Raw genomic sequence first — 25,394 nt, forward strand, 5'->3', positions numbered from 1 at the left:
ATGACTGGCTTTTCTGAACACAGTCAATATCATTGGTTTCTAATGAGTGAGGTAATAATAAGATCTAGTATCTTAGTATATGATGAGGCACTCTTCTTGATTTGCAAACAGATGTTTTCTTGTACCCTACATGGCAGAGATCAGAGAGAAAGGAGGCAGGCCTTCTTGTGTCTCTTCTTATAAGGATGATAATCTCATCATGAGGACTCCAACTTAATGAACTAATTACCTCCTAACACCATCCCATTGGAGGTTAGGGTTTCAACATATGAACTTGGGGGTACACAATCATGCAGTTCATAACAGCCTTCCATGCCACTGAAGAACTTAACTTTTACTCTGAGTGAGAAGGGAAGCTGGAAGAATAACCTGTTCCATTTAAGGCTCTCTGACCACTACATGGAAATACAGTGTAAGCGGGTAAGGGAAAATGCAGAGAGACCAGTTAAAGGTCAGTTACCAAGTATGTTTCCAGGAGAAGGGAGAGAACAACTGTGTCCAATGTTGCAGGTTAAGAAAAATAATGAAAATTGATGTGATTGGTGACCTTGATAAAAAAAACAGTTTCAGTAGAATGGTAGAAGCAAAAGATTGATCGGCAGTTTCTTAAAAGTTACACATAAACCTATCATATTGATCCAGTCATTCTACTCCTAGACATTTACCAAGAGAAATGAACATGTATGTCCACATAGAGACTTGATGGCATGGCATGGTGGCTTGAGCCTGTAATCCCAACACTTTGGGAGGCTGAGGGGGGAGGATAATTTGAGGCCAGGAATTCAAGACCAGCCTGGACAACACAGTGAGACCCTGTCTCTAAAATGTATATATATATTTTTTCTAAATATGTATCTATGTATGCATATATGTATGTATATACGTGTGTGTGTGTGTATATATATATATAAGACAGAGTCTTGCTCTGTCGCCAGGCTGGAGTAGCGCAGGGGCGCGATCTTGGCTCACTGCAACCTCCACCTCCTGGGTTCAAGTGACTCCCCTGCCTCAACTTCCTGAGTAGCTGGGACTACAGTTGCCCACCACCACGCCCAGCTAATATTTTGTATTTTTTAGTAGAGACGGGGTTTCACCATGTTGGCCAGGATGGTCTCCATCTCCTGACCTTGTGATCCGCCCACCTCAGCCTCCCAAAGTGCTGGGATTACAGGCCTGAGTCATTGGGCCCAGTCAAAAATATATTTTTTAAAATTAACTGGGCATGGTGGCATACCACTTGTATGTAGTCCCAGCTACTAGGGAGGCTGAGTTTAGGAGTTTAAGGCTGCAATGAGCTATGATGATGTCACTGCACTCCAACCTTGGTGACAGAGCAACACTCTATCTCTTAAAAAAAAGACTTGAAAATGAATGTTCACAGCCAAAATTGGAAACAACCCAAATATCCAGCAACAAGTGAATGGATAAACAAATTGTGATATGTCTATATGATGGAATATTACTCAGGAATAAAAGGAGTGAACTGTTGAGACATACAACACCATGGATACATTTCAAAATAATTATGCTAAGTGAAAAAAGCTTGACCTCAAATAATAGGTACTGTATGATTCCATTTGTACACAATTCCAGCAAACACAGACATATCTCTGGTGACAGAAAGCAGATGTGTGTTTGTCTGGGGATGGTGAGGCACAAGGAACCTTTGGGGATGATGGATATAGTCATTATCTTGATTGTGATGATGGTTTCATGGGTACATACGTATGTCAAAACTTATCTAACTGTTCTCTGGGTAGTTTGTTGTGCATCAATTATATCTTAATAAAGCTGTAAAATAAAAAAACACATTATAATTTTAAAAATAAAGGATAGGATTTCACATGGAAGCAGACACGTGGCCTTAGATACCCAAATTAGTTAACATCTTAAAAATATATATTCAGTTAGCCATTCTTACTCGTAGTGTTCTCACTTATCAGAAACAAACCCTGCCTTCCGTGCTGCTGGAGGTAAAATGAACTGACCTGTATGCCCTCCTTAGAATAGCAATTAAAGCCTTTCATGTCAGGACTATACAACCTCTCCCATCTCATTTTTTTCAGCTCCTTTCCTGCCGCACCCTGCCCTTCCAACCTTTAGTCACACCAAACTTGTGGCTATTGTTTCAAAATACCAGACATTTTCAAGTACCTGTATATAGACTTTTTTCTTTTCTTTTTCTTTTTCTTTTTTTTTTAATTTTAATTTTTTTTTTTTTTGAGACAGGGTCTCACTGTATTGCCCAGGCTGGCGTGCAGTGCTTCACTGTAACCTCAACCTCCTGGGCTCAAGCAACCCTTTTGCTTTGGCCTCCTGAGTAGCTTGGATCACAAGTGTGTGCCACCACGCCTGGCTGATTTTTTAATTTTTTGGTAGAGGTGGGGTCTCACTATATTGCCCAGGCTGGTCTTGAACTACCTGGCTCAAGTGGTCCTCCCACCTTGGTTTCCCAAAGTTCTGGGATTACAGGCTTGAGCTACCACATTGAGCCAGATTTTGTTTTGACAATACTTTTTATGTCCTCACTAAAATAACCTAACCAAAAATATTTAATTTAAATCTATGCTTTTTAAAAAACTTTTATTGCTTACACTTATTTCTTCACAAGTAACTGATTTGATAATTAATAAATAAGTCATTCTCCAAATGCAACTGAATAACATGGTTTGTGGAGCACTCTTTATTTTGTGTGCAGGTGTGATTACAGAGTTCTTTTATCTGGGGCTCATTTTATCATGGTCACAGATGAGGTTGGCATTCTGTAAAATTGCTTTGGTTAAGCAGAACACTATCATCTGGCTATTTTGCCAGACCAGCAACCAGCTACCAGCTGTTAGGCTATGTTTTTTCTCATGTAGTTACAATCAAGACTGCCTAGATTGAAATCTCATCTTCCTCACAGGCTATGAATTGCGGCAATCTCCCTGAGCTAGTTTCCTCTTCTGTAAAATGGAGATAACAATAGCACCTATTTTGAGGGCTGTTCTGAGGATTAAATAAGTTAATACAAGTGCTCAGAACAGTGCCTGGCACAGGGTGGGTAATTAGGTTTTTTTTTCTCTCTCTCTCTCTAATTGACAACACCCTACCTCATTCATTCAACCCTTATTGATTTTTCACACCTTGAGATTGTAGAAACGTATTCTCCTCTTCGAATTACCATAATCTGAATTAAAAACTCTGGCTGAGGAGTGCTTACAGAGCTTATAACGATGGTTGAACTTTAACGGATTAATTGCATTTCTTAATGGTCAACATGATCACATTTCATCCAGCACTCTTTTCCCTAAGGGTCACGCTAAATTGAAACAACCAAAACCAAAATGAGAACATATCTAAAATCATACACATTAACTTATATGACCCTCCTTTCTCTTTTTTCTCCTAAGAGGGAATAGTGCTATCTAGTTTCCATAGTTCTTTTCAGTTTTGTTTTGTTTTTTATACGGAGTTTCGCTCTTGTTGCCCAGGCTGCAGTGCAATGGCGCAATCTCGGCTCACCGCAATCTCCGCCTCCCGTATTCAAGCGATTCTCCTGACTCAGCCTCCCTAGTAGCTGGGATTACAGGCATGCGCCACCACGCCCGGCTGATTTTGTAATTTTAGTAGAGACTGGGTTTCTCCATGTTGATCAGGCCGGTCTCGAACCCCCAAGCTCAGGCCCGCCTTGGCCTTCCAAACTGCTGGGATTACAGCAGTGAGTTTCTAACTTTATACAGTGCGATTAAAAACAAACTATTAATCCTCATTTTTGTGCTTCATATGGGTGTCGGGATGATGACATATGCTAATACACGTGAAAAAATTCACATTTCAGATCCTTTCAGAAACGCTGGGAAGTAATAGTAGCATATGCCCAACGGCGAGGGGCGGGACACTGGGGGATAGCTCTCCAATATACCACAGAGCATTTTGGCAACGAGAATAATTTTGACATTCTGAGGCTTCCGTAGCATAATTCGCTTTAGGAACCGCTACGGTGTCCCCTGCCTAGCGTCCCATGTGCTGTTTCCGGTCATACCCGGAAACACGAGTCCAAGCTGTAGCTGGCCGGCCGTCTGAATTTTATTAAAAGTGCTCGCCGCGACGCTAGTCTGCAGCCAAAATGTCCAGCAGAAACAACAACAAGCTGCCCAGCAACCTGCCGCAGTTACAGAATCTGATCAAGCGAGACCCGCCGGCCTACATCGAGGAGGTGGGAGTGCGGCGCAGCAAACGCTAGAGGCCGGATGGTGGATGGTTGAGACGCCAGTGGGGGAAAGCATTAGAGTGGGGCTGGGATCCAGGCTCGCCGCCTATTCTGTTAGGTTCAGGGGTCCCTCCAGAGGAGAGAAGGGGTTGGGGAAGAGACATGCCTTACGGTTCGTTCCCCACCTCTTGAAAATCTGTTGCCCTTTGGATTTTCTGCTCTGTAGACCCTGCTGCCGCTGAAACACCTTTAAAACCTCATTTTGTTTTAAGATATTTTTCTCCGACCGCACGGAGGTGGAGAGAGAGAGATGGGCCGCACCCAACCACCAACTTCCACTCGGGTGTCTCAACCTCTTTTCAGAAATCCCAAACTTGAATTAGTCGGTAACCCTTATTGAATCGTATGTTAGAATGCTTTCGATTGACGTCCGTTTCTGAGAGCCGGCTGTGTACCGTGGACTGTGCCAGGAAAGAGTGGGGGTTTGTCAAGCACAAGGGACAGACTCGGGAGCTTAGTATATGTAGTTAAGCCAGGATTCAAACTTACCGGAAACTGGCATGACTCGAATGTCAGAATTTGCTTCGGGAAAAGATTAGGTTGAAAAATTAGGCCCTCATTGTGATGGGCGTTGTACACTAACCTTATTTAAGTTGTGAACATTAGGTGTGTTTGAACCCAGTACCGACAAAATGAAAGTGGTTTTGATGTATTAATCTGGCAGGTGCTTCCTTCGGACACCCATTTATCAGACAGGCATTAAACAGGTATCTCTGCTAGGTATTTGCTGCAATTACATGTTTGTGCTTCTACCAGGTTGTGATTTGTTGAATGGCTAACACAATTACTCATTTTTTCATTGCCCTTCTCACTTCCCTCCTCCCCCAAATTTTCACATATAGATATTTTATGAGTGCTTTTTAACACATGGCAATCTCAGTGGCTTAGGTCACCAGTAGAGAGAGCCCCTCCAAGGATCAAGATAGTGGAAATAAAAGAGTAGGAAACAAGTACAAGAAGTTAAGTAACATAGGCAAGACTTTGAGATGCTTAAAGCATTGTATAGCCATTCGCAAAGAAAGTGATAAGTTGAGAGTCCATATAATTCCGTTAGATAACTCGTCCTCCTGACTCTGTTGTTAACCAGTTGTGTAACCGAAGCGGGTTAATCGCTGAGCCTACGTGGGTATTTTAATATGTAAGAAGGGGATAATAACTACCTCTTTAATTCACTTAAGTATATATCCAAAATCACATATATAATACCTGCTGTGTGTTGTTATTCTAGGTAGGCATTGGGGTACAGTAATGAATAAGACAGGTAAGAAAGCATTCTTCTCTTGGACTTACATTCAAGTGAGGGTAGACTTACTATGGTAGAGACTATGAAGAAAGTAAAACTGGATGGGAATAGGTTAGAACTGGAGGCTGCTGGTTTAGACCCCGTAAACAGGGAAGGTGGCTCTGCAGTGATGATATTGAGCCAGGCAGGTCAAGAGCATTCTAGGTACAGGGAATAGAAAGTGCAGAAGCTACTGGTGGAAAAAAAGCAGAGAAGAAACCAGTGTAGCTAAAGTGTAGTCAGCATAGAAGAGAGCAGTGGAAGATCATGTAGGAAATGCAGGCAGGGATCAGATTATCCAGAGCCTCCTAGGCCCCGTTAACGAGTTTAGATTTCACTCTGAGTGCCTTGGGGAGTGATTGAAGAGTTTTAAGCAGGAGAGTGACATAATCTGACTTATTATTTATATTTTTTAAAGAGTTTACTCTGGAAGTAACATGTGGAATGGCTTGTAGAGGAGCAACACTGGAAGCAGGGTAACTAATATAATGGATCTCAGAATAACCAGGCAAGGGATTGTGGTGTCACTGGAATTATGGACAAAGATTGGTGCTGTTCTACATGGAGGTAGGGCTAATAGAGCCTTCTGGTGGAGTGGATGTAGGGGAAAAGGAAAAAAGATGGAATGAAGGATCACCCAAGTTTTTTATTTGTGTCTGGGTAGATGATAGTGCCATTTACTGAAGTTCATTCATTTGACAAATGCTGTTAATTACCTGCTATATGCAAGGCACAATGCTGGGCCCTGGGACTACATAATATTGAGCTGTACCGATAAAAATTATATACTCATTAAATGACATTCAAGTAGGGGGTGATAAACAATAACAAATAATATAGTATGTTAAATAATGAAAAGTGCTGTGAAAAAAAGACAATAGGAAAGTACTGATGTATGTTGGGGGTGAGATGTTTATTGCAGTTTTAAATTGGATAGTTAGGGAAGGTCTTGAGATGGTAATCTTTGAGTGAACACCTGAAGGACATGAGGGAGAGCTGTGCATATGTTTAGGAAGAATGATCTAGACAGAAGGAACAGAAGATATAAAGACCCTGGGGCAGGTGTGCCTGGTAGGTTTCAGGAACATAAAGGCCAGTGTGGCTCCAAATGGGGAATGAGGAAAGGGGGTGAACTTGGGATTCTACCTCCCAATGAGATGGAAGCCTTTACGGGGTTTTGAGCAGAAGAATACATGAACCACCTTATATGAGAACAAGATCACTCTGACTTGAGGATACATTGTATGTAGGAGGGCAAAGAGAGAAGCAGAGCCACTGCATAATAAGCTACTGGAATTATCCACAGCAAGAGATGATGCTGGGTTGAGTGGTGCCAGGATGGTGGTAACAGGAGGTAGTAAGAAGGGTGATTAGATCCTGGATTGGATAGGTAGAGAAAGCCCTGGGGATTCCCAACATTTAGAGGCCAGTGAGTTTCTACGTAACTGGAAAAAGGGACTGAGAAAGCAGCCAGTGAAGTTAGGAGGAAAACCAGGAGGTGTTCTGGAAGCCGAGTATGGATGTTCCCAAGGGAGGGAGAGCCCAAGCATGTCAGATGCTGATGAGTCAAATAAGATGAATACCGAAAGTTGACCACCATTAAATTTAGCAACATGGGACCGGGCACCATGGCTCACACCTGTAGTCTCAGCACTTTGGGAGTCCGAGGTGGGTGAATCACCTGAGATTGGGAGTTCAAGACCGGCCTGACCAACATGGTGAAACTTCATCTCTACTAAAAATATAAAAATTAGCTGGGTATGGTGGCGGGCACCTGTGATCCCAGCTACTGCAGAGGCTGAGGCAGGAGAATTGCTTGAACCCGGGAGGCGGAGGTTGCAGTGAGCCGAGATCGTGCCACTGCACCCTAGCCTAGGCAACAAGAGTGAAACTCCATCTCGAAAAAACAAAACAAAAAATTAGTGACATGGATGTCATTGGCTACCCTGATATGAGCAGTTTGGGAAGATGAATGGGTGCAAAAATCTGATTACAGAAGGTTTAAAAGCAATTGGAGTATGATTCTATGTATATGAATAGAATATGTCCAGAATAGGTGCATCTATATGGACAGAAAGTAGATTAGTGGTTGCCAGAGTTGAGGATAAGGGGTATAGGAAATAACTGCTAATGGATTTCTTTTGGTGGTGATGAAAAACTTACGATTGTACAACTTGGCGAATATACTGAAGAACTGAATTGTACACTTTCAAAGGGTAAATTTTATGGTATATGAATTATATCTCAATTTAAAGGATTTTTTTTTTTTTTTTTTTCCGAGACTGAGTCTGGCTCTGTCGTCCAGGCTGGAGTGCAGTGGCTGGATCTCAGCTCACTGCAAGCTCCGCCTCCCGGGTTTACGCCATTCTCCTGCCTCAGCCTCCCGAGTAGCTGGGACTACAGGCGCCTGCCACCTCGCCCGGCTAGTTTTTTTTTTTGTATTTTTTAGTAGAGACGGGGTTTCACCGTGTTAGCCAGGATGGTCTCGATCTCCTGACCTCGTGATTCGCCCGTCTCTGCCTCCCAAAGTGCTGGGATTAAGGAGGGCAGTTAGCCAACATATATGGATATATGGACAACTCTTTAAAGGACTTTTTCTGAAGAGAGAAATGGAGTAGAAGGTACAGAGTAAAGTGGAATCAAGAAAAGATTTTTTTTTTTTTTCCAAGACAGAGTCTTGCTCAGTTGCCCAGGCCAGAGTTCAGTGGTGTGTGTGATCATGGCTCACTGCAGCTTCAACCTCCTGGGCTCAAGCAATCCTCCCACCTCAGCCTCCTGGGTAGCTGGGACCACAAGTGTGCAACCACCATTCCCAGCTGATTTTTTTGTAGAGATGAGATCTTGCTATGTTGCCCAGGCTGGTCTCCAAGCTGAAACCATGCAGTCTTTCTGCCTCAGCCTCCGAAAGTGCTGGGATTACAGGCATGAGCCACCATGCCCAACCAAGAAAGGTTTTTTTTCGTTTTGTTTTGTTTGTTTGTTTGTTTTTAAGATGGCAGAAAGAACAGCATATCTGTATACTGATGGGACAGAACCTATTGAGGCAGGAAATGGGAAGTGGGGACTAGTGAAGCAAAGACCTTGATTGAGTGACATTACAGGGTTTAGAATCTAATGCATAACTGGAGGGGCTAGCCTTAGATGGTGGCCTGATAGCTTTTGTAATAGGAGAGAAGGTAAAGTATATGGGCACAGGAGAAGATAGGTGGTTGAATGGAAATTATTCTCAGATTGCTTATACTCCTAGTGAAATTGGAGATAAGATCATCTGCTGAGAATGAGGACAGGGAAAAAGTGAGGTTTGAGGACAGAATGCAAAGTACGAAATGGTTGTCCAGAAAAGTGGGAAAGTGAAGGGACTGGAGAAATGTAATCAGATTGCTGGAGTACATGCAGGGCTTATTTGAGGTTTGTAGTTACAAATTTGTGCCTATAGGCCCAGCTAATTGGGAGGCTAGGGCAGTTGGATTGATTAAACCCAGGAGTTTGATGCTGCATTGAGCCATGATGGCACCGCTGCACAGAAACCTGGGCAACAGAGCAAGACCTTGGCTCTAAAAAAAAAAACTAAAATGAAAAAAATGAAATGACACCAATTAGCCGATTTTCTCCAACGATGTTCAGCTCTGGGAGCGTAGCTGTAGAGAGGGAAAGCACAGGGTGGGCATTTTACCAAATGGGTATAATGACGAGAGAAATGGGCAAATGAGTTGAAGTATATGTATAAAGGTGATTATAATGATTGATCATGGAATTGAAGCTGGATGAGAAGGGAAGTTGGGGCGGGGGTTAGTTAGGTGCAGTGGAAAGGTGGTGGGCTTAGTGGACTATGGATTCTGGTGAGATTGAAGGATCGTTGGAGTTTGGAAAATAGGAGATGTGGTTGGAGAGGAATTAACCTCTGGTTGAGATTATGGAGTTGTAATATAGTTATTGGTAATGACAACAATTAGGGTGTGACCATGGAAGTGAGTGCTAAGATACAGTAAGTTCAAGATGATTAGAGGAGGAGAAGTCAGGGTAATGAGGGACCAGGGTATTGGAAAGATCCTCCATGTGGATACAAAATCACCAAGTATTGTAACAGGAATTGTGATAGAGAGTGAGAAGACAGTGAGCAAAGAGCTGAAATGTTCAAGGAATGTGAGGATAGCCCTAGTCTTTAGATGACTACAGGGAGGAATAGTGGGTCTTGTGGTATAAGATTCAAAGCTGGGGGTGAGTACAGTTAAGGAGGAGAAAGGATGTTAATCTGGAGGGATATGAGTGCTCTGGAAGTAGCACTGATAAACGAGGATGCCTACTGACTCATCCATGCTGGGAGAAAGAAACGATATAGCAGTGTGTCAGGAGAAAACCGCTGTTCCCATAGAGCATCCGAATGACTGGGCTGTTTAAAAGAGATTCAGATGCCTTGGCCCCACCCCAAGAGTTTCAGGATTCTAGTGGTATGAGGATTAGAGTGAGGGGGATGAGGGATGGCCAGAGAATACTGGGCTCTTGTGGTGACTGATGCACATAACGGGTGTAATGAGATTAGTCCTGATCATCTCAAGGTGGGTAAATAGTGTTAGCTGGGCTATGGGTGGGGTAGGGGAAGAACTGGGGTGAGGATTTTGTCAGGAGCATGAGGAGTTCTGCAGCCCTCTCCTCACTCTTATTCAGTGGAGGTGTGGGGTCAAGAGAGAAGTGGTTCTGTATGAAGCATGTAGGGACTTGACTTCTGTTCTTAGCAAAAGCTAGAGGCCTGGCAGTTTTGTTGGGGAAATCAAGTTATATTTTTTGACCATGCTAAGTTTACGATGTTTGTTTAGACACCTAAACAGAGATGTCAGATGGGTGACTGGATATGTGAATTGGGAGTTCACTGGACCAGGTAGGGATGATGAGAAAGAGTGTGTGTGTGTCACATAATTTAAAGACATGGACTATGTATGGGTGGAGAGTAGTTAGCTGTAAGGCATGGAACTGTGGAACTGAGGCCTGGTGAATTCCAACATTTGATTATCATGTGGCTGGTACAACTAAACATAAGTAAATGAGTTGATGTACATGAGGAGCTTAGCACATACAAATGCTGAATAAGTGGAAGCTATTATTATTTCCATGCGTCTACTGCTATTGGCTGTTAACACATCCTGTCTAGAACTCTAACATAAAGTTTTACTTGATACTTAAAAGGGGAGCCAGGTGCTATGCCTCACACCTGTAATCCCAGCACTTTGAGAGGCTGAGGTGAGAGGATCACTTGAGGCCAGGAGTTTTGAGTCCAGCCTGGGCAACATAAAGAGACCCCATCTCTACAAAAAATAAAAATGAAAAATCAGCCGGGCATGGTGGTGAACGTCTGTGGTCCCAGCTACTTAGGAGGCTGAGGCAGGAGGACCTCTTGAGCCCAGAAGTTTGAGGTGGCAGTGAGCTATGATTGTGCCACTGCACTCCAGCTTGGGTGACAGAGACCTGGTTTTTTTTTTTTTAAGATACCAAAACAGATACATGGATCAATAGAACAGAACAGAGGCTTCAGAAATAACGCCACACATCTACAACCATCTGATCTTTGACAAACCTGACAAAAACAAGCAATGGGGAAAGGATTCCCTATTTAATAAAACGTGTTGGGAAAACTGGCTAGCCATTTGCAGAAAGCTGAAAATGAACCCCTTCCTTACACCTTATACAAAAATTAAATCAAGATGGATTAAAGACTGAAATGTAAGACCTAAAACCATAAAAACCCTAGAAGAAAACCTAGGTAGTACCATTCAGGACATAGGCACGGGAAAGACTTCATGACTAAAACACCAAAAGCAATGGCAACAAAAGTCAAAATTGACAAATGGGATCTAATTAAGCTAAAGAGCTTCTGCAAGCAAAAGAAACTATCATCAGAGTGAATAAGCAGCCTATAGAATGGGAGAAAATTTTTGCAATCTGTCCATCTGACAAAGGGCTAATATCCAGAATCTGCAAGGAACTTAAACAAATTTACAAGAAAAAAACAACCCCATCAAAAAGTGGGCGAAGGATCTGAACAGACCCTTCTCAAAAGAAGACATTTATGCGGCCAACAAACACATGAAGAAAAGCTCATCAGCACTGGTCGTTAGAGAAATGCAAATCAAAACCACGATGAGATACCATCTCATGCCAGTTAGAATGACAATCATTAAAACATCAGGAAACAGCAGATGCTGAAGAGGATGTGGAGAAATAAGAATGCTTTTACAGTGTTGGTGAGAGTGTAAATTAGTTTAACCATTGTGGAAGACAGTGTGGCGATTCCTCAAGAATCTAGAACCAGAAATACCATTTGACCCAGCAATCCCATTTGACCCAGCAATCCCATTACTGGGTATATACCCAAAGGATTATAAATCATTCTACTATAAAGACACATGCACATGTATGTTTATTGCGGCACTATTCACAATAACAAAGACTTGGAACCAACCCAGATGCCCATCAGTGATAGACTAGATAAAGCAAATGTGGCACGTATACACCATGGAATACTATGCAGCCATAAAAAAGGATGAGTTCATGTCCTTTGCAGGGACGTAGATGAAGTTGGAAACCATCATTCTCAGCAAAATATCACAAGGACAGAAAACCAAACACTGCATGCTCTCACTCATAAGTGGGAGTTGAACAGTGAGGATGCATGGGCACAGGGAGGGGAACATCACACATTGGGGCCTGTCAGGGTCGGGCCCTGTTTATGTTAGCATTAGGGAGGGATAGCATTAGGAGAAATACCTAATGTAGATGGCAGGTTGATGGGTGCAGCAAACCACCATGGCACATGTATACCTACGTAACAAACCTGCATGTTCTGCACATGTATCCCAGAACTTAAAAGTATAATTTTCAAAAAGGGGTTGGAGGGGATTTTGACTGGAGAGCTTCATGTACTTGAGATGTAATTTATATTTCTGACCTGTTATTTTTCTGCTGATTTGAGTGCTCTGCATACATGGACATGGTAGTAGGGGTCATTTATTTTTATTTTTATTTTGTGAGACAGGATGTCTCTCTGTTGCCTAGGCTGGAGCGCAGTGGCATGATCATAGCTCACTGCAGTCTCAACCTCCCTGGGCTCAAGTGATTATCCCATTTCAGCCTGTTGAGTAGCTGGGATTACAGATGCACACCACTACACCCTGCTAATTTTTGTATTTTGTAGAGACAGTCTCCCTGTGTTACCCAGTTTGGTCTCGAACTCCTGGGCTCAAGTGATCCACCCACTTTGGCCTCCCAAAGTGCTGGGATTACAGGTGTGAGCCACTACACCCAGCAGTAGGGACCATTTAGATAGTAATTGGCAGAACAGGGCTACAGTCTGAATTTTGGGATTTATGTTTCTCTGTTCTTACACCGTGCTGCCTAAACTTGTAATGATAATTCTAAGGAAAGGGTCTTTAGATTATCTGTGATGTGCTCAGGTCTTTAAAAAGTGCACTTTGAAGAATGCAGATAAGGCAAAAGGAGTGTTTTTATATACTTTTGTAATATGTTTTTCTCCATGTGATTGTCAACAGTTTCTGCTAAGAATTTCTGCACTGAGAAAGTCATGTAGTAGAATGTGACAAACTTAAATTTTATTTTTCTACAGTTTCTACAGCAGTATAATCACTACAAATCCAATGTGGAGATTTTCAAATTGCAACCAAATAAACCCAGCAAAGAACTAGCAGAGCTGGTGATGTTTATGGCACAGGTAAGAATACAATTTCTTAAATAAAGACCGGTGTTACACACAGTTTGCCAAATATTTTTTTCACTAATACTCAACCTTATTCCACTCTGGAATGGGAACTTAATTAAAATATGTTTCTAACTTTCCCTTTTTGCAAATTTTATTTTCTCCCTATCATGAGTTAGAGAATGTCACTAAATCTTTTTGCAGAACTAACCAGGACAAAACTTTAAGACTGTTTTTTTTTTCTTCAAATTCTTCATAAAAGCAGGTACTAAATCATGTCATAAATATTACTAAGACTAGAGAAACTATAATAAGTGTTGGAGAAATTAACACGTAGAAGGAAAAGAAGGTTGTTTGAAACCATCTACTTCTATGAAACATAGCCTTTTACTCTCCTTTTGCAGAACATCCTAAATGTGTGCATCTGAATTATAGGAGAGAAAGAGAGAAACTTCAGAAGAGCCTTTGCTTTGTTACAGATTAGTCACTGCTACCCAGAGTATCTAAGTAATTTTCCTCAAGAGGTGAAAGATCTTCTCTCCTGCAATCATACCGTATTGGATCCAGATCTTCGAATGGTAGGACCAGTAGTTGGATGAATAAATTGTGCTGTGTTCATGTGTGCTGCGTTCATATATATTTAAATGAGAACAGCCTCTCTGCTAATTTTCTTTGGAAAATGTAAATTATTATATCCTTTCCTAGAAATCCTTCTATGGTTTCTCATTTATACTTAGAGTAGAACAGAAACTTAATAACCTGGCTCAAAGGTGCCTGCATCTTCTGCTTCCTGCCTGTGTTTCTGATCTCCTATTGTTTTCAGCTACACTGTGATCTTTCTATTCTTCTAGCACACTAACCTTGCAGGATGCTCTTTAACCTTTTGAGTAGATGATTTCTTCTAGTCATTCACATCTCATATGCATGAAGAATCCTAATTACAACTTGTCATTTTTATAATGCTTAAATTAGTAAACTTATCCATTAGACAGTCAGTTTGAGCATTTCATCATTGTCCCTTTAGTGGTTGAGGTTGAGTCCTGGCTGACATTCCCTTTACCAGGCCCGTGTACCCATTTGCCCTACTTGTTGTGAATGTCAGCTACTGGTGGCCCTCAGCTGCCCTTTCTCTGAAACATTGTCCTCAGCTAAATCGGAGTCCTAGTGCCTGGGAGGTGTCCTCCTACCCCAGTAGCCCACAGCCCATTATCATGTGGTACAAAAGCCCAGCCCATTACCTCAGGGTGGCTCTGACTCCATTGCAGGTTGTGCTCCAGTGCTTTCCTGTGATGGGACTAAAGCTAGTCTCCAGTCAAGGACACATCCTTGCTTTGCTTTGCTTGTCTCTGCACTATCCTCCTTCCTTCACTTCCTTTCTGAGATCATACTCCCAACAAATCACTTGTAATAAATCAGTCTCTGATTCTAGGGAACCCAACCTAAGACATTTCCAAATTTAATATGTCTGCTTTTCAAACCTCTTTACAGCAGATAAGTACACAAATACAATCAGAAAACTTGCTAATATCCTGTAGCAAAACTTGTAGAAATGCCAAGTCTTTAGATTAATCTTTGTTTTCCATTAGATTTTCTCAGGTTTTTTATATTTCTATCATTTTTGTACTACTTTAGGATTTTAGTAATTTGATTAGGCCAAAAAGAAAAAGAATACCATCTCATACAAGCCAAGGTTGCAGATTCTGGATTGTCAACTGATTGACACTCAGGTGGTACATGGGACCTGGCAGCACAGCCCAAGGGACTCCAGACTTGAACCCCTAGTCTAAAGGCTTTTACCGATGTCACGTTACTCTTGAAGTCCTTGTAGCTCATAGAGATTTGATATTTTGGGTATAGAGACTTAATGACTTTCCATGTAATTAGGATTTAAGTTTTATTTTCCTGGCGGTACCCCACCAAACTGGTCTGTGGGGATTATTAAATTAATAAATGTGCCAGGTATACTTGCAGTCCCGGCTTCTCAGGAGGCTGATGCAGGAAGATTGCTTGAGGTCAGGAGTTTGAGCCTGAGGTGTGATATGAGCGTGCCTGTGAATAGCCACTACACTGCAGCCTAGGCAACATAACAAGACCTCGCCTCTAAATTTTTTTTAAAATGGAAAAAAATGTGTATGTGTATTTTTTTATAGTGCTTTATGATGATTAGTAGGTTTTTAAAAAATAATGGATTCCTTTGCTGGAGATAAAGGATTGAGTCTGTATAGTTAGCATTGCTCTTTAGAGGAAGCGTTGAACACACTGGAAGAAGCTCTTTTTAATTGATTATTGGGATAACCACCAATTCTTGTCAACCACTGTGCTTTCTTTCTACCTGGTGTATTTGCTATTTTTCCAAGACTTTTTGAGTCCTTCCCAAGTTTTTGTTCACTCTGTCCTGCTTACACAGACAGAAACATTGTGGGGTTTTTTGGGAAGAAATGAAATAGCCATATGTGGTAATTCTTACCTACTTAAATCAACAAAAATCAGGTTATATGTATTCCTTTGACATTGTAACTACCTTTTATGTACTTTAAAACTTTTTTTGAGCCGGGCGCGGTGGCTCAAGCCTGTAATCCCAGCACTTTGGGAGGCCGAGACGGGCGGATCACGAGGTCAGGAGATTGAGACCATCCTGGCTAACACGGTGAAACCCCGTCTCTACTAAAAAAATACAAAAAACTAGCCGGGCGCGGTGGCGGGCGCCTGTAGTCCCAGCTACCCGGAGGCTGAGGCAGGAGAATGGCGTGAACCCGGGAGGCGGAGCTTGCAGTGAGCTGAGATCTGGGGCCACTGCACTCCAGCCTGGGAGACAGCGAGACTCCGTCTAAAAAAAAAAAAACTTTTTTTGAGCATTATTATTTTAATTACTTTATGTTCAGATTGTCACCACCTGGCCGGGGGGGAGCTTCTTAGTCCTTTTAGCAATTTCCCTGATTTTTAAATTTTTTATTTTTTTTTTATTTTTTTTTATTTTTTAGATAGGGTCTCTCACTCAGCTGCCCGGCTGGTACAATCTTAGCTCACTGCAGCCTCAAGCTTCTGGGCTCAAGCAGTCCTCCCACCTCAGCATCCCAAGTAGCTAGGACCACAAGGTGTGTGCCACCACACGCTCTTTGTAGAGACAAGGTCTCACTACATTGCCCAGGTTGGTCTTGAACTCCTGGCCTCAAGTGATTCTCCCACCTCAGCCTCCCAAAGTGCTGAGATTATGGGCGTGGGCCACTATGCCCAGCCTTGCCCCTGTTTTGGAAAGCATCCTTGAATTCTGGCAGAAATAGTTCCAAATTCATTCTTACCATTTTTCCTGCCCCAAGTCTTGGAATCAACTGTTCTTCAAGGATTGTATTTCGTCTAATGAAGGAGAACATTCGAGGCCAAAATTTGGATGATAGGGCTACATGTAAGAATTAGTGTTAAGCAAGAGTGCCACTGCTGCTGGGCACTTCAGCTCATGCCTGTAATCCCAGCTACTTAGGGGGCTGAAGTAGGAGCATCATTTGAGGAGTTTCCAGGAGTTTGAAACCAGCCTAGGCAACATAATGAGACTCTATCTCTTAACAATAGAAAAAATAATAATAGTAGCTGAGTACCTACAGTCCTGGCTAAAGAGGAGGCTGAAGCAGGATCGCTTGAGCTCAAAAGTTCAAGACTAGCCTAGGCGATATAGCGAGACCCATCACAAAAAAAAAAAAGGCATGGGGGAGAAGTGCAACAACTGCTGTTGGGCCATTCTTAGTGCTGATGATACGTCAAAAGAATGCCTCATAAGGTCACAAACTCGCATTGATTATTCCAATTTAGTGTATTATGTTGTTATCCCACCTGTCTTCATGGATTCAGGGTTTTGCCATATGGTGACGCGACAAAGAGATCTTACTTGACCTCCCTGTGGCCCTCCCTCAGTCACTATTTATCAATTACGTAAACCTGTTTACTTCCTGCATGACACTTATTTTCTTAGATCTCACTTTTTATGTGCTTACTTGACTTGTCTGTCCTCCGTTCTGCTCTATCCCCGGTGTAAGCTCCATGAAGGCAGAGACTGTTCTGAATCCTACAGTAGTATCTAGTTAGTAAAAGACATTAAGGTCTTGGGACATATATGCTCTATTTTTTCACCTTGTTAACTTTACCATTGTCTTACGGTATTTTTTTTTTTCTTCCCGAGACATTTTGCAAAGCTTTGATCTTGCTGAGAAATAAGAATCTCATCAATCCATCAAGCCTGCTAGAACTCTTCTTTGAACTTCTACGTTGCCATGATAAGCTTCTGCGAAAGGTAAAGAGCAAAAAAAAATTTCCCTGAATCTTCCTTGAGGCAACATAAAATTTTGTTGTCCCTTGAATTATCGATGCTTTACATTGTTGGATACAGTTAAGAATTACAATTACTTTAACAGAAAAAAAAAGCAACCATGTGTACATGCAGTATGGTGTTAATAGCCAGTATTTATTGAGTGCATACTTTGTGCCAGGCACCGTTCTCAGAGCTTTTGTGTATTTACTCATTTACTCACAAAGCCCTATGAGAGAGGGATCCTCATTATTATTATTCTTACTTTGCAGATGAAAAGGCTGAGGTTAGAGAGAGAGAGAGAGTAACTTGCCCACTCTCACACTGCTTCTTAGTGGTGGGATTGGATATAAGCCCAGGCTCTGGTTCCAGAACCCAGGCCTTTTACTACTGCACCATACTGGCTGGCCAAATCAGGACATTGGTACTCACAGCTATAACTGGCCCACTCCCCCACAAAAAACTTTTTTGTTGTTATTAACATGTTCCTACAAATTTGCATTTGGTTATATAACACTAGAAGCTGAAGATTTATGAAAGAAATTTAAGACGGAAACACTTGGCTGGACAGTGGCTCACATCTGTAATACCAGCATTTTGGGAGGCTGAGGTGGGAGAATCACTTGAGGCCAGGAGTTTGAGACCAGCCTGGGCAACATAGAAAGACCCCTTCTGTATTTAAAGAAAAAAAGGAAAGAAAAACTTAAGTTTACATTAATTAATTTAAAATTTTTTTCAAAGTATTAAGAGACTACCACTGTTTGATTTTAGCAGTTGTACTTCTTGGTCTAATGTAGGGGCCAGGCCTACAGGGTCTGTGGGTTTTTCTTCTCATGTGCGGAGACAAGAGATTGTAGAAATAAAGACACAAGACAAAGAGATAGAAGAAAAGACAGCTGGGCCTGGGGGACCACTACCACCAAGACATAGAGACCGGTAGTGGCCCTCGACGCCAGGCTGTGCTGATGTTTATTGGATACAAGGCAAGGGGGCAGGGTAAGGAGTGTGAGCCATCTCCAATGATAGGTAAGGTCACATGAGTCATATTTCCACTGGACAGGGAGACAGCTTACACCATTACTTCTGCATTTCAAAGACTTTTAGTACTTTCACTAATTCTGCTACTGCTATCTAAAAGGCGGAGCCAGGTGTACAGGGTGGAACATGAAAGTGGATCAGGAGCGTCACGCTGAAGCACAGCATCACAGGGGGTCAGTTAGGCCTCCGGATGACTGCAGGCGGGCCTGACTGATATCAGGCCCTCTACAAGAGGTGGCGGACCAGTCGTCTCTAACTCTCCTGGGGAAAGGGAGACTTTCCAGTCTGCTAAGTAATGTGTGCCTTTTCTAGGCACTGACGCTACTGCGAGACCAAGGTCCGCTAGGTAACAGGCATCTTCCCAGACGCTGGCGTTACCGCTAGACCAAGGAGCCCTCTAGTGGCCCTGTCCAGGCATAACAGAAGGCTCACACTTGTCTTCTGGTCACTTCTCACCGTGTCCCTTCAGCTCCTATCTCTGTATGGCCTGGTTTTTCCTAGGTCATAATTGTAGAGCAAAGATTATTATAATACTGGAATAAAGAGTAGTGCTACAAATTAATCATTAATATTATTCATAAGTAATCATATCTATAAGCTATTTTTAGTACAACTGTTCTTATTATATATATTTTCCTCATTATACTGGAACAGCTGGTGCCCTCGGTCTCTTACCTGGGCACCTGGGTGGCTTGCCGCCCACAGTCTAATTTGTGGAATGAAAGTGGTCCATGGGAGCATGGTGTGGGCACCAGTGATATGTGCATTCACAGTATTTTCCTGCATGCAGTTAGGTGCTTGGTAAATTGGAGCATTTTTTTAAATAACACTTTTATTGAGGTATAATTTACGTAAAATTCATCCACTTAAAGTATACAATTCAGTGTTTTTTAGTGTATTGACAGAGTGGTACAACCATCACCACAATCAATTTTTGAACATTTGTCACCCCCAAAAGAAACTCTATTCCAAGTAACAGTTAATCCTGTTCCTCATCCCTTTTAGCTCTAGGTAATCACCAGTTTACTTTGGGTCACTATAGATTTGTGTGCTTTGGAAATTTTATATAAGTGGAGTCATACAATATGTGGTCTTTAGTGACTAGATTCTCTCATTTAGCATAATGTTTTCAAGATTCATTCATATTGAATTTCAAGATTCATTCACATTGTAGCGCATATCAGTACTTTATTCCTTTTCGTTGCCAATTAATATTCCATTGTGTAGATATAACACATTTTGTTTATCCATTCATCAGTTAATGGAAACTTAAGTTATTTCACTTTTTGGCCACTGAATAAGGCTGCTATGAACGTTTGTATGAACACTGATGTTTTCATTTTCTTGGATATATACCTAGGAGAATTGTGCTGTATTACATGAAACTCCATGTTTAACCTCTTGAGGACAACTTTGCTTTGCTTTGTAGTTGCTTTTTTTGTTTGTTTGCTTGGTTTGGGTTTCTTTTGTGATATAATGAAAAATAGGTAAAATTAAGTCATCCTGTATTTTCATACTGTTCTCCAAATATGGCAAGGTTAAAAATGTTGGTTAGGTTTAATGTATATGTTTTTGTTTCTTTTCGTCAGACTTTATACACACATATTGTGACTGATATCAAGAATATAAACGCAAAACACAAGAACAATAAAGTGAATGTAGTAAGTACTCTTCTGTTTTCCATTTTTGCAGCATTGTACCATCAGTGTATTAAGTCTTCTTTCTCCTCCTTTTCTTCAGGTATTGCAAAATTTCATGTACACCATGTTAAGAGATAGCAATGCAACTGCAGCCAAGATGTCTTTAGATGTAATGATTGAACTCTACAGAAGGAACATCTGGTAGTGTATATATATTTGTCTTATGAGAAGTAGACTCTTTTTTCATTTGTAATTAATACAAAGCACATATACAAATACTTTTCTTGAGTTTGAGCTCTTTAATATACCTCTGTCATGGATTGAAATTGGAAGTAAAAATAGAGGCAATTCAAATGACTAATAACATTGGTTATCATTTCTTGAGCATCTACTGAGGTTGGGCACTTTGACAGGACCTCACTTAGAACAGCTTGAGAACAGAAGATGTGGCTTATGTGGAATTATCCCCATTTTATAGGTAATGACGTGGAAGTTCTTAGAGTTAGTAAAAGTTTAGCTGTTAAGAGGCAGAGCTGAAATTCAAACCCAGATCTAACTGACTCCAAAATCTGTGCTCTCTCTTCTGCCACTCTGAAGATTTTCAAGTCAGTTCATCCTATTTATATAAAATATCATGCCTTATATACTTCAGTTTGTTGATACAGTGTCCCCAACTCATTTCTTTTGCTTTTCTTATTGACTTATTTTACTATAAAAGTAATATTCATTACAGCAAAAAATTTGGAGAAATTTAAAAAGTGGTTTTAATCAATTACTGTTAGTATTTATGGTATTTCTACCCAGTCTTTTGTTCAATGTGAATTTTTAAATATGGTTGAAATTTTTCTATATTATAGTTTTTAATCATTTATTTTTTATTTTTTAATTAAATTATTTTATTTATTTATTTATTTATTTATGTATTTTGAGAAACTCTTGCTCTGTCACCAGGCTGGAGTGCAGTGGCATGATCTGGGCTCACTGTAACCTTTGCATCCTGGGTTCAAGCGATTTCCCTGCCTCAGCCTCCTGAGTAGCTGGGGCTACAGGCACGCACCACCACACTTGGCTAATTTTTTTTTGTATTTTAGTAGAGACAGGGTTTCACCATGTTGGCCAGGATGGTCTCGATCTCCTGACCTCGTGATCCACCTGCCTTGGCCTCCCAAAGCCCTGGGATTACAGGCGTGAGCCACTGCACCCAGCCTATATATTATAGTTTTTAAATTCTCGATTATTATTGTTTTTTGTTTCTTTTTTTGAGACAAAGTCTTGCTCTGTTGCCCAGGCTGGAGTACAATGGTGTGATCTTGGCTCACTGCAACCTCTGCCTCCTGGGTTGAAGCAGTTCTCTTGCCTCAGCCTCCCAAGTAGCTGGAATTACAGGCACGCACCACCATGCCCGGCTAATTTTTTTGTATTTTTAGTAGAGATGGGGTTTCACTATGTTGATCAGGTTGGACCTGAACTCTTCCTTGGCCTCCAGTGATTCGCCTGCCTTGGCCCTCCAAAGTGCCGGGATTACAGGCACAAGCCACTGTCCCAGACCTTCTCAGTTGTTTTTTTTTTTTTTTCTCTTCACTTGACTAGCTTCCTACATCATTAAAAATTCTTTAAATACTCCATGTTAATGGCTGCAAATTTTGTCATAAGTCTGGGCTAAAATCTAATGAAATGTTTTACTTGTGGTTGACTAATTTAGCAACCCATATCTTTTTGAAATATGACAATTTGGGAATTCTGGTATGTCACAGACATTTGTTATATTGTTCATTTTGTGCCATTTTCTGTGCTATGAAATACAGTAGAATGAAAATTTACTTCAAAGCATTCATTGTCTTCCCCCAGGAATGATGCCAAAACTGTCAATGTTATCACAACTGCATGTTTCTCTAAGGTCACCAAGGTGAGCGCCCGTAGAGCTGTGTGTAAGCTCTGTCTTTGGGTAGTCTGCTTTCTGCACGCAGTTAGAAGAAAGCATCACTCAGCATAAACTGCATATCTGCACACCAGGCGTGCAGTGATGTACAGACGTGCAGTTTATGTTAAGTGATGCTTTCTTGGTTCCTATACTGCTTTCCTGGGTCATCTGAACTTTAAGAGTCAATAGAATTATGAGTTTTAAAATTGCTGTGTAATAAATGATAGCCTCAGTGGTTTTTTAATGTTTTCCCTTGTGATTCTTGATTTCTGTTGGGCTTAGGCACTGCTAAAAGAAATTTAAGGTCAATGTTTGACTTTTGTCTGTTAGAAGGGCTATAATGTCACTTTTCTTATAGGGGATGTAGAAATTCTTGACAGTCTTGAAGGATGACTATATACAGCCTAGCAGTGTTTATCTGGTTTTTTTAATTGACTATTTATTAGAGAAATAACATAAAAACAATTGTAATTAAGAAAAAATGAGCAAAAATCCCACCACTCTTTGAATTTGTTCTTCAGATCTTAGTTCATGCATGTGTATAAAGCATGGTCAAAAGGATTTATTCTTTGTTTTAAGCTGAATCAAGTAGCTGACTTTTTTCTCATTGGTCTTTAGATATTAGTTGCCGCTTTGACATTCTTTCTTGGGAAAGATGAAGAAGAAAAACAGGACAGTGACTCTGAATCTGAGGTTAGTTTAATCATAGCTGCTTCTGAATCTTACCTTTCATTATGGCTCTGAGTGCACATTGTAATGTCTATGACTGCTGAAGTTAGAAAGGAACTTAGATGACACCTTTGCCCTTCTATTTAATTCTGCCATGCTATTTTACTCTACTTGGAATTTGTCACTTGTATTCAGTAAGATTGGTTAAACAATTAATAAAACAGATTTATTTGACCTTGATCTTAGTTCTAAAGTTATACCTATATCTCACTATGTAAATTTAGGATGAAAATTGTCACCACCATATTTTTGAGGAAGAAAAAATCAAGATTCATGATGGCATGAAATATTAAAATAATAATTTCTAAAAAAAAAAAATTATTCTTCCCCATTTTAGTATTTTGGTAACCAAAGTACTGGAATATGTGATAACATCTTTTAAACAGTGTATACATTTTTACTGTAAATGGCAACCTAAATAACAAAAAGAGAGAAACTCTCTAAAAGCAAATGATACTTATTTCAGAATAGGGCAGTGGGAATACATATGCCGTAGTAAACTATGTACATATTTGTAAAGGAAGACAACAGTTTTTGTTTTGTTTTGTTTTGCTTTGTTTTTCGTTTTGGAGCCACAGACCTTCACAGTGAGTATTACAACTCTTAAAGATGGCACGGACCTAAACAGTGAGTGGTAGCAAGGTTTATTGTGAAGAACGAAAGAACAAAGCTTCCACAGCGTGGAAGGGGACCCGAGTGGGTTGCCCGACAACAGTTTTTAAAGGAAAAATGAGGGCTGGGTGCAATGGCTCACACCTGTAATCCCAGCAATTTGGGAGGTTGAGGTGGGCAGATCACTTGAGGTCGGGAGTACAAGACCATCCTGGCCAACATGGTGAAACCTGTCTCTACTAAAAATACAAAAATTTGCCAGACATGGTGGTGTGCACCTGTAATCCCAGCTACTTGGGAGGCTGAGGCAGGAGAATCACTTTAACCTGGAAGGTGGAGGTTGCAGTGAACTGAGAGCACGCCATTGCACTCCAACCTGGGTGCCAGAATGAGACTTCATCTCAAAAAATAAAAAAAAATTAGTGCTGCAGTGAAAATCTTTGTATGTACCTGTTTGTGCACACATAGGCATATTTTTTCCACTGATTTGTTTTGTTTTGTTTTGTTTTGTTTTGTTTCTTTTTTTTTTTATGAGACAGGCTGGAGTGCATTGGCATGATCTCAGCTCACTGTAACTTCCCGCTTCCGGGCTCAAGTGATGTTCCTCCCTCAGCCTCCTGAGTAGTTAGGATTACAGGTGTGCGCCACCAAGCCCAGCTAAGTATTTGTGTTTTTAGTAGAGACACAGTTTTGCTATGTTGGCCGGGCTGGTCTCAAACTCCTGGCCTCAAGTGATCCACCCACCTTGGCCTCCCAAAGCGCTGGGATTACAGGCATGAGCCACCGCGCCTAGCCTAAAAGTAGTATTCATTTTTAATAGCTGTGTGCAAAGAGTATAAGAACCAAGAAGGGACTGAAAGGTTTACTCTTTCATTCTATGCAGATTTTCCTTGTTTACAAATTTTACAAAGTAATTTCTTCTTAGGATGATGGACCAACAGCAAGAGACCTGCTGGTACAATATGCTACAGGGAAGAAAAGTTCAAAAAACAAGAAAAAGTTGGAAAAGGCAATGAAAGTGCTCAAGGTGGGACTTGTATCTGGAAAATGAAATAGGAGTGAAGAATATGTTGTTTTTAGCCAGAGCTTTTAAGAATTTAAAATCAGAGTACCATTTTCAGAAAACTTAGAAATGTGTGATGAATTTTTCAGCACTAATATTTTAGATGAATAAATGTATTCAGCTCTAGCAAAATCGGTGACTTGGATAAATTAGTTTAATTAAATTCACTTTTTACTTATTCTAATCAAGGTGGCTTGTATTATGGTATCTTTTCTAGACACGTTTTGTCAGAAGAGTACATAAATGCAGTACATTCAATATTTTTGTAATGATTATTTTGAAAGTCATTAATTTTGCCCTTATGTGTTTATTAATTTTATTAGTTCGTTTTCACACTGCTATAAAGAACAGCCTGAGGCTGGGTAATTTATCAAGGAAAGAGGTTTCATTGATTCAGTTCTGCATGGTGGGGAAGGCCTCAGGAAACTTACAATCATGGCGAAAGGCAAAGGGGAAGCAAGGCATGTCTTACATGGTGGCAGGAGAGAGAGCAAGCACTACAGGGGATCTGCCAAATACTTTTAAACCATCAGATCTTGTGAGAACTCACTATCATGAGAATAGCATGGGGGAAACTGCCCCTATGATCCAATAACCTCCCACCAGGTCCCTCCCTCCAGGTCCCTCCCTCGACATGCAGAGATTACAGTTTGAGATAAAATTTGGGTGGGGACACAGAGCCAAACCCATATTATTAATGTTTGCATTTCCTAATTCCTGTAAGTCTCATAGGTGCTAATGGTTGGAACACATTCCCCACATTTAATCTTAAAAGGCAAAAACCAACTTTAATTCTTCTAGTTGAAAATGTTTTTAGAACAAAGTTTTTTTTCTTTTTAAAGAGTCTAATGGACT

The 25,394-nt window shown here is 40.9% G+C and overlaps 1 protein-coding gene across 3 annotated transcripts in view; it reads left to right on the plus strand.

The window, feature by feature from the left end:
- Nucleotides 1-4,003: 4,003 nt before the first annotated feature.
- Nucleotides 4,004-25,394, plus strand: part of SDAD1 (SDA1 domain containing 1) — a 39,009-nt gene continuing 17,618 nt past the window's right edge. Inside the window, exons 1-9 of one of the 3 annotated variants that reach the window (XM_025386528.1) lie at nt 4,004-4,198; nt 13,150-13,254; nt 13,644-13,817; nt 17,411-17,521; nt 20,164-20,235; nt 20,315-20,415; nt 22,063-22,120; nt 22,754-22,828; nt 24,402-24,503. In XM_025386528.1, coding sequence (XP_025242313.1) covers nt 13,815-13,817; nt 17,411-17,521; nt 20,164-20,235; nt 20,315-20,415; nt 22,063-22,120; nt 22,754-22,828; nt 24,402-24,503 — 522 coding nt within the window. In that variant the 5' untranslated portion in view covers nt 4,004-4,198; nt 13,150-13,254; nt 13,644-13,814. The remainder of the gene's footprint in view (nt 4,199-13,149; nt 13,255-13,643; nt 13,818-17,410; nt 17,522-20,163; nt 20,236-20,314; nt 20,416-22,062; nt 22,121-22,753; nt 22,829-24,401; nt 24,504-25,394) is intronic. The other 2 variants (XM_025386526.1, XM_025386527.1) reach the window with 2 other exon arrangements.

The sequence above is a fragment of the Theropithecus gelada genome, chromosome 5, assembly GCF_003255815.1.
Source record: "Theropithecus gelada isolate Dixy chromosome 5, Tgel_1.0, whole genome shotgun sequence".
NCBI classification, from domain to species: Eukaryota; Metazoa; Chordata; class Mammalia; order Primates; family Cercopithecidae; genus Theropithecus; species Theropithecus gelada.